Source organism: Trametes versicolor (genome assembly GCF_000271585.1).
Source record: "Trametes versicolor FP-101664 SS1 unplaced genomic scaffold TRAVEscaffold_3, whole genome shotgun sequence".
NCBI classification, from domain to species: domain Eukaryota; kingdom Fungi; phylum Basidiomycota; class Agaricomycetes; order Polyporales; family Polyporaceae; genus Trametes; species Trametes versicolor.
Genome location: NW_007360323.1, coordinates 358,811 through 371,431, shown reverse-complemented (window position 1 = coordinate 371,431; position 12,621 = coordinate 358,811). Strand labels below are relative to the sequence as shown.

Genomic DNA, 12,621 nt, shown 5'->3' with positions numbered 1-12,621 from the left:
AAACCTGCGGAGGAGATAAGAAGGTGCCTGTGTGGCTTTCGAATCCGCTCAAGATAGTTGGGCGCTCGAGTCTTTTGGCGACATATCGTGGCGCCAGGCGCCCATAGATAAGTACACGGACGGATAGACGCCCGGTCATCGGCGATCATACTGGGCGCCTACACGATCACACTCTCCGGCGCGGCACCGTCGCGTGAATCATTCGCTGCAAGCCCTCCTGCTCCGAGAGGCGTTACACCTGTACTTGTATCTCTACCTCACCCCCTAACCGATCCATCAAACATACAGCGCACATGGCACCAGATCTCGCCGGCCATCTGGAATATCTCGTAGGTACCGCCGAGGAATCTGCAGACCGCGAGAAACGCCTCCTGGACGAATGGTCCAGGTCCGTAATCATAAGCCCCGTCCCGGACCTCGGAGTCGCAGCTGATATCTGAGTTCAGGTACTCCGTCCCAGGAAACAGTGGGTTTCCACTCTGTTCCTAGTATCGTTAAGCTTCATGATGTCCGTTAGACGGTGTTCCACCCAAAGATGTCTCGAGCGACCTCGGCGAAGACGACGAATGGGACTCCATTCTCGATTTTCTCCAGGACGCGTCAAACGCTCCCGATGGCCAGTCGGACGACTCTATCATTTCGTCACTCCTCTCGTGTGTACCCTTCACCAATATATTTTGTTTGTCCATTGACATGACGTCTCTCGCTTTCATAGGAAGCCTGACGTGGAGCATCTATTGCCCTCTCTGGTGTCTCTCCTCTCGTCGAACAAACCGGATGATGCGATTTCAGAGGAGCTGGTCGAAATGATCGGCTTCGACAATATCGAACTGTCGATGCAGCTGCTTGTCAATCGCAAACATGCAGTCCGGGAGCTAAATACGTTCTTGAGTGGAGGCTCCAGCCAGCCGCCACCACCACCTGCACGTGAACAGCACAATGGTCGCAGTAAGGGGAAGCAAAAGCAAGGTACTATATACAGTTTTTGTGCCTATAAGCATTGACGCACTGACACACCGGTTAGCCCCATCGTCGCAGTTAGACTCCCTCGATCCGGCGGAGGCTCGAAGACGCATGGAAGAAACCCTTCGAGCCAATGCCGATCGCCCGCTATACACAGGCACAGCGGTATGCCGTCCCTGGTCCGACTCCGTACCAGTTCACCATGTTTATACATGGCTTTGCTAGCACGATGCACCGGAGGCCCTCACTCATGTCTACACCTCTTCAGCTATGGCTCAGGGGAATGTGCTGTCACACCTCGGGACACGCTATATGCTGCCTTTGGGGACTGTCAGGCGCGAAACCGAGGTGAGCCACTATGACAGTCATTTGTGCCGCATCGATCCGACTTAAACTGCTTCTAGGATTACGAGGAAGTCACACTACCGCCAGCGAAGACCGTACCACCGCGCGCTACAGAACGTCTGATCCCGGTCACTGAGCTGGAGCCACTCGCAAGAGGGTCTTTCCCGGTATGTTGCAGACGAAATGAATGACACACTAACACGTCTGAAGGGTATCCTATGCAGGGCTACACTTCGTTGAACAGGATACAGTCGATTGTCTACCCGACCGCGTACCAGTCAAATGAAAACATGTTAATTTGCGGTGAGCTAATATGCTGCAAACACCATAGCTGAAACAATATCATACTCACTTGTCATCCACAGCTCCTACTGGTGCTGTGAGTTAACCGCCGCCGTGTCGTAGGTCCATGTCTGACAGGAGCACAGGGTAAAACGGACGTCGCGATGCTTTCCGTGCTGCGCGTCCTGGACCAGTTCAGGATTCGCGATGCCAACCCGAACAACTTGGCCGCGTCAATAGAGAGAGACAAGTTCAAAGTCATCTATGTGTAGGTTAAGCGCCGCTGTATGTTCTGAACGGCACTAACGGTGTTGACATGATACCTTCAGTGCGCCCATGAAAGCCCTAGCTTCGGAAATTACGCGCAAGCTCGGGAAGCGTTTGCAGTGGCTCCAAATACGAGTGCGCGAGCTCACAGGTACGCCTTCCTACGTACGCCTTGGTGCACGTTCACTTATCACCGCGTAGGTGATATGCAGCTCACCAAGAAAGAGATCGCGGAGACGCAGATCATTGTGACGACCCCGGAGAAGTGGGATGTTGTGACGAGGAAGCCCACGGGCGAGGGCGAACTTGCGTCGGTTGGTCTCATTATTGTGCTCAAATTTTTGTGGGACATCCTGTTGACTTGGACGGCGAGTCCAGAAAGTGAAACTGCTCATCATCGACGAGGTGCATTTGCTCAACGACGAACGTGGCGCCGTCATCGAAACCATCGTCGCGCGTACACTCAGGCAGGTCGAGTCCACGCAATCCGTGATTCGCATCGTAGGGTTGAGTGCTACGCTCCCCAACTACATCGATGTCGCAGACTTCCTGAGGTATATATCTGGTCCAATCGAAGCTACCCCCAAACCTGACATCCGTCATGTACAGCGTTAACCGGCATACTGGTCTGTTCTACTTCGACTCCTCCTTCCGGCCGGTCCCACTCGAGCAGCATTTTATCGGCGTGCGCGGGAAGCTCAACTCGCCACAGTCAAAGAAGAACCTGGACCGCGTCACGTACGAGAAGGTCTCGGAGCTCGTGCGCGAGGGCCACCAGGTCATGGTGTTCGTGCACGCGCGCAAGGAGACCGTCAAGGCCGCAGAGGCGATCAAGGAGGCCGCGCTCGCCGATGGGGGCCTCGAGGACTTCAGCTGCCAGGAGCATCCGCAGTTCGACTTCTTCAGGCGGGATATCGGGCAGTCGCGCAATAAGGAGATGCGGCAGCTGTTTGACCATGGGTTTGGTATCCATCATGCGGGGATGCTGAGGACGGACAGGAATATGATGGAGAGGATGTTCGAGGCGCGTGCGATCAAGGTAGGTTATAGCGTGTTAGGGTGTGAGCGAAGAAAGCTGACAGGAAGCAGGTTCTTTGCTGTACAGCAACACTGGCGTGGGGTGTCAACTTGCCCGCCCATGCAGGTACGTTACATGAGCATGCGGGATATGCACGAAACATGGACTCACAGAAGTCTAGTTATCATCAAGGGCACGCAGGTATATGATAGCTCCAAGGGAGCATTCACAGATCTGTCAGTGCTAGATGTCCTCCAAGTCTTCGGACGTGCTGGTCGCCCGGGCATGGAAGATAGCGGTGTTGGATATATTTGCACGACGGAAGATAAACTCACACATTACCTCGACGCAGTGACGTCTCAAGTGAGTGCACCCATTTGTTGCGCCTGTACAATTTTTATTAACCCGTACATAGCTCCCTATAGAGTCCAAGTGCGTGGCATGGGCGTTGTAGCAGAGGACGTATTGCTGACACCAATGCAGGTTCGTTGCCGGAATGATCGATTCCTTGAACGCTGAGGTCGCTCTCGGTACGGTCGCCAACGTGCACGACGCCGTCCAGTGGCTCGGATATACCTACCTCTTCGTGCGCATGCGCAAGAACCCTTTCACATACGGTATGTCTACGGTCAACATAATTGCACCACTGCCTCCGTGCTGACGCATCACCAGGCCTCGCATGGGATGAAGTCGCGGACGACCCATACCTCGGTGCGAAGCGGAACCAACTGATCACCTCTGCCGCGCTACAACTCGCCGAGGCGCGCATGCTCGCGTTCGACCGACAGACGGGGAGTCTCGTTGTCACAGACCTGGGCAGGATCGCGGCCAAGTACTACATCCGGCACAAGTCCATCGAAATCTTCAACGAGAAGTTCCGGCCGAAGATGTCGGAGGCGGACGTGTTGTCGATGCTGAGCATGAGTACTGAGGTATATATCCTGTTTGGAGTGAAGAGGATACACTTTGACACTCAATACTGTTTCCTACAGTTCGACCAGATTCAGGTCAGGGAGAACGAGGTGAAGGAGCTGGAAGCGATGATGGAGAACATCCCGTGTGCGGTCAAGGTAGCCGGTTTGATACCGAATTTTACACTCGCGATGCTCACTGGTACATCTCAGGGTGGCACCGACACCAGTCAGGGGAAAGTCAACATCCTGCTCCAGGCGTATATTTCTCAACAGAGGCCAGAGGACTTCGCGCTCGTCTCCGACCAGGCATATGCAGCGCAGAACGGCGGGCGTATTATACGCGCCCTCCTCGAGATCGCCATCTCCCGCAAATGGGCGAACGTCAGCGCAGTGCTGATGGGCATGAGCAAGGCTATTGAGAAGCGCCTGTGGCCATTTGACAACCCGCTGAAGCAGTTCGAGCTGAAGATGGACGTACTGTACAACCTCGAGCGTTGGGCAGACGACTACGCCGTGGCCGAGCTTGCGGAGATGAGCGCTGATGATCTTGGGAAGCTCCTCCACCTAAACGAGAGACACGGCTCCGCCGTGCGTGAAGCAGCCAAGCAGTTCCCCACTGCTCGCATCACGTACAGCTTGCGGCCTCTGGGTGCGGACGTACTCAAGATCGCGGTGAAGATCGAGCGCGCGTTCAACTGGAGCAACAAGACGCACGGGTCTGCCGAGCCGTTCTGGGTGTGGGTGGAGGACCACGACGGGACAAATATCCTGCAGCTCTCGCATCTCATCTTCCGGCCGACGACGGACACCCTGGACGTCGATTTTGTCATCTCGTTGCCGAGCCAGAAACGGCCACCGTCGGTCACGATTCGCTTCGTGTCCGACCGGTGGCAGGGCGCCGAGGAGGAGGTCGAGGTGTCTCTGGAGGAGCTCGTCATGCCGGCTGCGTCGGACTCACATACACCTCGTCTCGACATTCCGTTCCTCCCGCTCTCTGTTGTCCAGAACCCACCCTTGCAGGACTTCCTCGCACCACGATTGCACGGATTCAACGCTATTCAGAGCCAGGCGTTCTGGAGCGTGACGAAGACGAGGTTAAACACATTATTGTGTGCGCCCACGGCATGCGGCAAGTCAGTTCTGGGGCACATAGCGATTTGGCGAGTAGCATTCACGAGTTTCAAACAAACTGTGCTGATGATTCTATTCATGACAGGGAAACACTGAAAAATTCTCCCACTGCTTCGTGGACACTCGTTATCGCTCCTCGACGAAGTATTGCCTTGGAGGTAACTTCGGACCTGCGATTATCGTCCCAGGGGCAAGACGCGACAGTCGACTTCGTAGGAGCCGATCGCCTCTTTGAGAAACCGGTCCGCAAAACCGTTCGTGTCACAACGGCAACAGACCTCTTTCATGCGGTCTCGCGCCAACGAAACGTCAAAGAGGCGCTATCACGGCTCCGCCTAGTCCTCTGCGAGAGCCTGGAGCTCCTAGACGCGGTGTACGAGCTCGGACTATCGCTGCTCCTCCACGCCACGCAAGCGCATCCAGTCCGTTTCCTCGGGCTCTCCAACTCGCTGACTGATTGTGCCGACCTTGCTGCATGGCTGGACGTCGACCCGCTTGCGCTGCATAGCTTCAAGCCGAGCGACCGTGACCAGGCACTCACCGTCTCGACGCAGACATTCACCATCCCACACTCGGGGGCGCTTTTCAAGGCGATGGCAAAGCCCGCACATGCGGCCATCCAGGCGGCCCGCGGGGAGCCCGCCATCGTCTTCGTGCCGTCCCGCAACCAGTGCACCTCCGTCGCTCTCGACCTCATCACGCAGTGCGCGCTCGAGATGGAGACCGCACGAGGATACCTCCCGGCCGAAGTTTCGCTTGAACTGCTCGAGCACTACCTTGCGCGGCTGCAGAACGGCGCGCTCCTGCGCGACTTCATCACGCGCGGCGTCGGCTTCTTCCACGACGGGATCGCGAAGCCCGACCGGCTGCTCATGCTCGAGCTCTGGGCAGAAGGCCTGCTGCGCGTGCTCGTCGCGCCGCGCGAGGCGTGCTGGACGCTGCCCGTGCGTGCGCCGACGGTCGTCGTGCTCGGCACGCAGTACGTGCACGTCGCACCCGGGGGCGCGGGCGACGAGCGGCAGGTGCGCGAGTACGCGCTCGAGGAGCTCGTGCGCATGCAGGGCAAGGCCGTGCGCCACCGCGGCGCGGGGCACTTCCACCTCTTCTGCCAGGCGGAGGGCAAGGACACGATCACGCGCTTCCTGAACGACGGGCTGCCGCTCGAGTCGCGGCTGCTCGAGGCGGAGGTGCTAAGAGCGTGGTTCCGCGAGCGGCGGAAGGACGGGGGCATCCCGGACAAGCAGGCGGCCGTGGACGTGCTCTCGTGCACGTTCCTCGCGCGGCGGCTGGTGAGCAACCCGGCGTATTACGACGCGCGGTCGACGTCTGTGAACGAGCTCTTATCGCGGATCGTGGACGAGCTAGACGGATAGCGGTGTACAACACAAAGTGTAGATTCCGTTTTACCCATGTAGCATACACGACGTCGGACCGGCCTCTATAGACCCCTACACGTACCGGCGGCAACCCTATGGAGCAGATCATGCGAGGAACTTCTTCAGGGTCTGGAGCCGCTCCACGGCGTGCTTGAGCGTGTCGACGTCCTTGCAGAACGCGAACCGCGCGTAGCTCTCGCCAATCGAGATGTGCTCCTCGCAGTAAAACTAGGGTCGTCCATACGTTAGCTCCGCAGGCACCATATGGGCAAGCGGATAAATGCGTACCTCGCTGACGGGAATTGACGACACGCCGACTTCCATCGCGATGAACCAACACGCCCTGTCGCGAGAGGAATGAGTGTCCGCATTGCGCCCGACCGCGCAGTATCACCCACTTGAAATCGCGCCCCCTGCCTTCCACGCTCTGCGGGAACGGATAGTCCTCGGGCCACCGCACGGTGGATATATCCTGGGAATGGGAGCGGGCTGTCAGCCACGGGCCGCACGGGCGGGACGGCGAGCGCACGCACCAAGAGCACGAAGTAACTCCCTTGCGGAAGTGTGTACTTCATCCCGAGCTTGTCGAACCCGGCGGTCAAGATCGCGCGGCGCTCGGCGTACTCGTCCCGCTGTTGAAGCAGGAACCCGCGCTTCTTCGCCTGCTCAAGACCAACCGCAGACGCTTCCTGCAGCGGCGAGTTGCTGCAGAACACGATGCGCGTCGTCGCTGCGAGCGTTGGCGTAATGATCGAAGCGGGCCCGATGAGCCAGCCAACGCGCCAACCGGTCGCAGCAAACATCTCTGCGGGAATGGCGTCAGTGTCAGCGCGCGGGGAAACCCTCGGGCAGATAGGGAGCGGGCGCCGACGCACTGCCTGCGGAGCCCACAGTCACGGTACGATCCCACATCCCGGGGAGGGTGGCGATTCGGACGTGCTCGTTATCGTCGAAGACGAGGGAATCGTACTGGGAGCGTGTCAGCCGACGCGAAGCTGTGGAGAGGGCGGCGTGGCCGGTGCTTACAACTTCGTCCGACATTACGAGCAGGTTGTGCTCCTCGGCGAGGGCGGCGATCTGCTCGAGCTCGTGGCGCGTGAAGACCTTCCCCACGGGGTTGTGCGGGGTGTTGACGATGATCATCTTTGTGCGCGGTGTCACGGCGCGTCTTTGGATTGGATGAGCAAGCTTTACCGGAACCGCGGAGACGGAATACACACCGGAGTTCGTCGAAGTCGATTGTCCACTCGGAACTGCTGTGCCGGCCATCGTGGTTGGGCGGGTGCAACGGAACGTAAACGGGGATGCCGCCATTGAACGTGACCGAGGGCAGGTACTGATCGAAGAACGGCTCGAACAAGATGACCTCGTCGCCTTGCTCGAGAAAGGCGACGAAGACCGAGTACTGTCCTGGGTTGCAATGTCAGGATGTTGTGCGGATCGTGCGTTCGGGGAGCTCGGGCATGCATACCTTCGTTTGCCCCGCTCGTTACAAGAATCTCAGACTCGACATCGAGATCCCTGCCAAAGTCAGGACCGAAGTGCTCCTTGAGGGCCTGGCGGAGGCGGATACGACCCTTCGGGTGGGAGTAGTGGTTCGCAGCCACCGAGTTGAGCGCCTCTCCAGCGGCCTCCTTGACCCACACGGGAGGAGGGAAGTTCATGTAGCCCTGTCCGAGATTGATGCAGTCCGCAGGGAGGTTGGCAGCGCTGATGCTTTGTGAGCTTCTGAATGAGCGGCCACGATCACACGACGTACTTGAAGATGGACCAGACATCCTGGGCGAGCGCCCTGCCCTCCTTGAGTCGAGAGGAGAACGGAATGAGGTTTGAGCGGTCCGCGGAGTGATTGACTCCGTTTGTGCGCGGTTCTGCGGAGGGCGACATGGCGGGCAGCGCTCGGGGAGAAAGAAGGAGTCAGAGAGATGAGGGCGGCGTCAAGGATTATATCGGAGGCAGTCGACCGAGTCAGCGCAGGGCGGGTCCCACAGTGTGAAGATGGCTTGTGCGGCCACGACAGCGTCCAGAGCAGAGTTTTCTCGCGGCCAAGGCTGCTGAGTGCGTCGAGTGTCCTTCTGTGCTTGGAGGCCGTCAGGGTCGTCTGCAGCGTGAAAATCGACGGACCGCTCGATGCTCGTGCCATCCCAGCCAATCATCACGTCAGCGTTCCGCGATGAACTCTCTTCCGACCGAGCATCTCGCACAGGCCCTTTCTTGTCGCTCTCTTTCCTGGAGGGCCTTGCGGCGGTATACAGGCTGGATGTATGCGTCCTGCGCGAGCCCGAGAGCAGGCACAATCGAGAGGATAGACGAGTACGCGATGTGGGTGCGGTGCAGGTGCGGGGACTCCGAGTGCATCGGCATGGGCGATGGGAAGAGTGGCGGGCCGGGCAGCCCACCGTTACACAGTCGTCAACAACCTCCGCCTGCAATCCTGCCATCTTGTCTCTTCGTCGGCATCCCGCCATCGTCCCATGCTCTCCATGCTATGTTTTCCGCTCACCATCATTCCCCGGCCTTGTCATACACGTGCGACAGACGAACTGAGGCACCGCGCAAGTCTGACACCATGTGCAGATCGTCCAGGTCGACTCACCTCCCCGTGAGTAATGAAGATGGACTGCCCCCCATCTCATCCTGCCCTCTGCCGCACATGGGAACGAGGAATGCATGCATGCATTGAAGTGGGCTCGGCCACCATCCCGCCTTCGAATGGCTCGGACAATACAGCCCCATTGGGCCTCCCACGCTGGTCCCGCGACATTTGGGCGGATGCATGCCACTTACGACATAGCCGCATTGCGAGACTCATGGTACGCATTCTACCTCTTCGATCGCTCTCAACTCCCCCGCAAATGAGTCTTCCAGCACGCGTTTTCACCACCAGAAAATGTGCAGTGAACCTTCTATCTGTCCTCGCGACGTCAACTTGGCTCGACTTCCCTCATTGGCACATGCTCACACCTTGGCCTATCAGATAATCCGTCTCTGCTCCGAGTTGCGCTTGATTGGTGTCTGCGACGCAATTGGTAGCGCGGAACGCATATCAAGTAGTCGCCGGGCACTTCTATACACTTCCGAACCGAGTCTTACCCGTTCAGCCACCGAATCTTCACCGCCGAGGCGCGACTTGGGCGAAGCTCGGGCCTCTATGTCTACCAAGCACCGATCATACGTCGCACGTCATTCCGCCTCGGATACAAACGCCCCATTCACTTACCCCACGCCGCAATGCAATGCCCCGAACATTTGAAGACGTTTACCCCGGATTCGCAACGCATGCTCACCAACTTCTCGACTCGGTGTGCGCAGCCAGATCTCGCCCTGACGATGACCTCAGTTCACTCGCCCTGCAACGATAGGCTGCAAATAACTGCTCTTCCGCGTGCAGCTGTCAATATCACGCGGGCGCGGTGGCCATTTTCTTTGGCGAGGCGCTGCCAGTCCACGGAGGGAATGTTTCTCCAGTGCCCGTGTAGGACGACATAAATACCAACCCTCGGCTAACATGTCGCCGTGAGCAGCACCACCACTCCCAAACATCATCCCAGCCACTGTCGAGTCCGAGATGTCTTGGCCAACGATCTCTCTGCGCTTGCGCCCCCGCGACTTCGAGCCAACCACTGCGGACAAGGCCATGAAGGCTTCCCAGCAGAAGAAGGCGATCAAAGAGCTGTGGCTCCTCATTACTGCCATCATCGCTGTCCTTTTCCTTACTCGCGTCTTGCGGTTCGCCTTCGTGCGCCTCTTCCGGCGTCGCTCTCAGCAGCCGGCCTCCAGCCAATCGGAGAAGGCTTCGCCTGAAGCTATTCTGCCTGGTCGCGCTGGGCGGGCGTCGTGGAGGCGTCTCCCTGCGGCAGTCGTCTCGGGCTTCCGTGTGGTCGCCTTCCGCATTCAGGTCCCTCTTGGTGTTGGCGTAGCATCGTTTGCGGAGCTGTTCTTTATCTTCGGATACATCGCTACCATGTTGGCCCTCACCCTGACGAACAGTAAGCGAATATACACCGGTTACTGTGGACCTACAGCGCTGACAGTTTATCGATTTAGCTCTCGACTTGCAGTTCTGGTTCTTCGAAGACAGGGCTGCCCATCTGGCCTCTTGCCAGCTTCCGTTCATCGTCGCGTTGGCGGGAAAGAACAATATCATCTCCCGTAAGTAGCACACATCAACACTCTATTTACGGTCGCTAATACTCTCCTAGTTTTCACGGGCATTGGTCACGAAAAGGTTAGCAAATTGGGTCGTCTTACAAGCGTTCTCACACTGATATACTTATGAATAGCTGAACATACTCCACCGGGCTACTGCGAGGACCTGTCTCATCCTCCTGTGGATCCACGCTCTGGCCCGCTCGATCTCCGGGTAAGTACTATCTACCAATGAGTGCAACAGTCTCTGACTTTCGTCCAGTCTCCCTGAAAAGTTCGACTTGACGCATGGTTGGATGCGCTGGGGCGTTATCGGCCTCGCCGCTTTCACCTTGGCCACAATTTTCTCGGTCCGCTTCATCCGGAACGCCTTCTTCGAGTTCTTCCTTGTTTCACACATCGTTCTCGTCGGGTGAGTGCGCTCGTGCCCCGACTTCCACATATAGTCCTAACCTCGTATCTCACGCTCGCAGTATCTTCATCATCGGCGGATATCTCCACGCCCGAGAAGTCAAGTGCGTCGTCCACGTGTCGCACCCTGCTAGAAGGCTTGCTGACCTGCCCTCTACAGCTTCGGCGACTACTTCTGGCCCGCGCTCGTCGTCTGGGCGTTCGACCGTGTCCTCCGCACCACGCGGCTGCTCTGGAACAACAGAGGCAAGGGCGGCACCGACCACGAGTTCGGGACTGCGACCGTCGAGCTCGTCTCCTCCGACACGATCCGCCTCACGCTGAAGCGCAAGTTCCACTGGCGCGCGGGCCAGCACGCGTACCTCGTGCTGCCGACCGTGAGCGAGCTTCCGACGGAGGCGCACCCGTTCACGATCGCGAGCATCTCGCAGCCGCTCGACGGGACAGAGGGCACGAGCGAGAAGGACGTCGTGTTCATCGTGCGGGGCAGGAACGGCTTCACGGGCCGTCTGCGCGAGCACGCCCAGCGCAGCGGCGAATCGCGCGTCGCGGCCTTTGTGGACGGACCGTACGGGTGCCCGCCTGATCTGTCGAAGTACAGCACCTGCATCCTAGTGGCCGGTGAGTTCATTGGATGATCGGCGTCTGTATGGATCCCTGACGGGCGCTGTTGTAGGTGGTTCTGGTGTATCGTACACGCTGCCCCTTCTCGTGGACCTTGTGCAGTGCGTATCTCCCGGTCTCTTGGCTGCAGCGCTTGGCTGATTGAGTCTCCCTGCGGCCAGTCGTGCCCGGGCAGGAACGTCGGACGTGCGTCGGGTCATCTTTGTATGGGCAGTCCGTGATGCAGGTAAGGCTACCGCCACAATACACTCCTCGAGTGCGGTTCTCACACGAGTGCCTGCAGAGCATCTCCAATGGATCTCCAAGGTCCTGAACGAGGCCCTCGCCGCTGCCCAGTCTACCTCGCTCGCTATCGAGCCGCACGTCTACATCACGGGCCCGACGTGCACGATCCCCGAGGTTCAACGCACCGCGTATGCGCCGTCTGACGGGACGTCGACCCCGCCGAGCCCCGCAGACACTGGGAAGTTCGAGAAGGAGCTGCCGGTGTACTCGTCGCTGAAGATCACGCACGGGCGCCCCAGCATCCGGCGTGTCCTCCAGGAGGGCATCGACTCCTCCACGGGCCCGGTCTCTGTCGATGGTCAGTACCGTCTACTATCAGCCCTGCGTCTCTGTGCTGACCACGTGCTATTTTAGTCGCTGGCCCTTCGTCGCTCTCTGCGTCGGTCTCTCGCACGCTTTCCTCCAAGCTCACCAGCCCGACGAGCGTCCTCAAGGGCGCGCCCTCGGTGACGCTGCATGTCGAGACGTTCGGCATGTCCACCTGACGATTCATGATATGATGACCGCCCTTGGGGCGTACATATGACCACTAGATTCTAATTCGTGTACCGGTAGTCTCTGCCTCTCTGTATCCACCTACTGCTCAAATAAAACCGAGCTCAAACACATATACGCACACGAGTGAACTTGAAAAAAGCTCGACTCTTCCTCGCATGATCGCGAGGTGGGTCACGTGGGCGAGCGCATCAATTAGCACCGAACATTTTGCGGCTGCCTGCGATGATGCGCATGGTCGGGTGAGTTTACGCTGCAGCTCTCAGCAGCTCCCTCCCGCTCTCCTCTCTGCTATGAGCAGCAGCCTCCACTCAGCCTCGCACTACCTCGGGACCATCGAAGAGTGAGTCCCGCACCCCGC

The 12,621-nt window shown here is 58.5% G+C and overlaps 3 protein-coding genes across 3 annotated transcripts; 2 read left to right on the top strand and 1 right to left on the bottom strand.

Annotated features, from left to right (window-relative positions):
• Window positions 1-293: 293 nt before the first annotated feature.
• TRAVEDRAFT_69651 (Sec63-domain-containing protein) lies at window positions 294-6,293 on the top strand (the record flags this gene model as incomplete). Its single annotated transcript, XM_008037103.1, has 22 exons — window positions 294-388; window positions 447-466; window positions 518-653; window positions 716-969; window positions 1,025-1,128; window positions 1,189-1,311; window positions 1,368-1,475; window positions 1,533-1,611; window positions 1,674-1,687; window positions 1,737-1,858; window positions 1,920-2,008; window positions 2,059-2,171; window positions 2,236-2,411; window positions 2,467-2,896; window positions 2,947-3,001; window positions 3,057-3,238; window positions 3,291-3,307; window positions 3,359-3,492; window positions 3,548-3,807; window positions 3,868-3,945; window positions 4,000-4,922; window positions 5,006-6,293. 22 exons carry the CDS (start codon window positions 294-296, stop codon window positions 6,291-6,293), a joined length of 4,800 nt encoding a protein of 1,599 aa, XP_008035294.1.
• Window positions 6,294-6,401: 108 nt separating this feature from the next.
• Window positions 6,402-8,183, bottom strand: TRAVEDRAFT_34780 (PLP-dependent transferase; the record flags this gene model as incomplete). Its single annotated transcript, XM_008036702.1, has 9 exons — window positions 6,402-6,524; window positions 6,585-6,639; window positions 6,695-6,768; window positions 6,830-7,101; window positions 7,172-7,265; window positions 7,323-7,464; window positions 7,517-7,706; window positions 7,768-8,006; window positions 8,056-8,183. 9 exons carry the CDS (start codon window positions 8,181-8,183, stop codon window positions 6,402-6,404), a joined length of 1,317 nt encoding a protein of 438 aa, XP_008034893.1.
• Window positions 8,184-9,648: 1,465 nt separating this feature from the next.
• TRAVEDRAFT_69649 (uncharacterized protein) lies at window positions 9,649-12,341 on the top strand. Its single transcript, XM_008037102.1, has 11 exons — window positions 9,649-10,285; window positions 10,344-10,448; window positions 10,499-10,524; window positions 10,580-10,659; window positions 10,708-10,857; window positions 10,919-10,960; window positions 11,017-11,477; window positions 11,533-11,581; window positions 11,642-11,706; window positions 11,764-12,063; window positions 12,120-12,341. Exons 1-11 carry the CDS (start codon window positions 9,865-9,867, stop codon window positions 12,248-12,250), a joined length of 1,830 nt encoding a protein of 609 aa, XP_008035293.1. The 5' UTR covers window positions 9,649-9,864; the 3' UTR covers window positions 12,251-12,341.
• Window positions 12,342-12,621: the final 280 nt, after the last annotated feature.

Excerpts from the sequence above, each read along its gene's own strand:
- TRAVEDRAFT_69649 (XM_008037102.1), top strand. The coding sequence starts at position 9,865 with ATGTCTTGGCCAACGATCTCTCTGCGCTTGCGCCCCCGCGACTTCGAG. Across the intron at positions 10,525-10,579 it reads CGGGCATTGGTCACGAAAAG|CTGAACATACTCCACCGGGC; the intron begins GTTAGCAAATTG and ends ACTTATGAATAG. Across the intron at positions 10,660-10,707 it reads CTGGCCCGCTCGATCTCCGG|TCTCCCTGAAAAGTTCGACT; the intron begins GTAAGTACTATC and ends ACTTTCGTCCAG.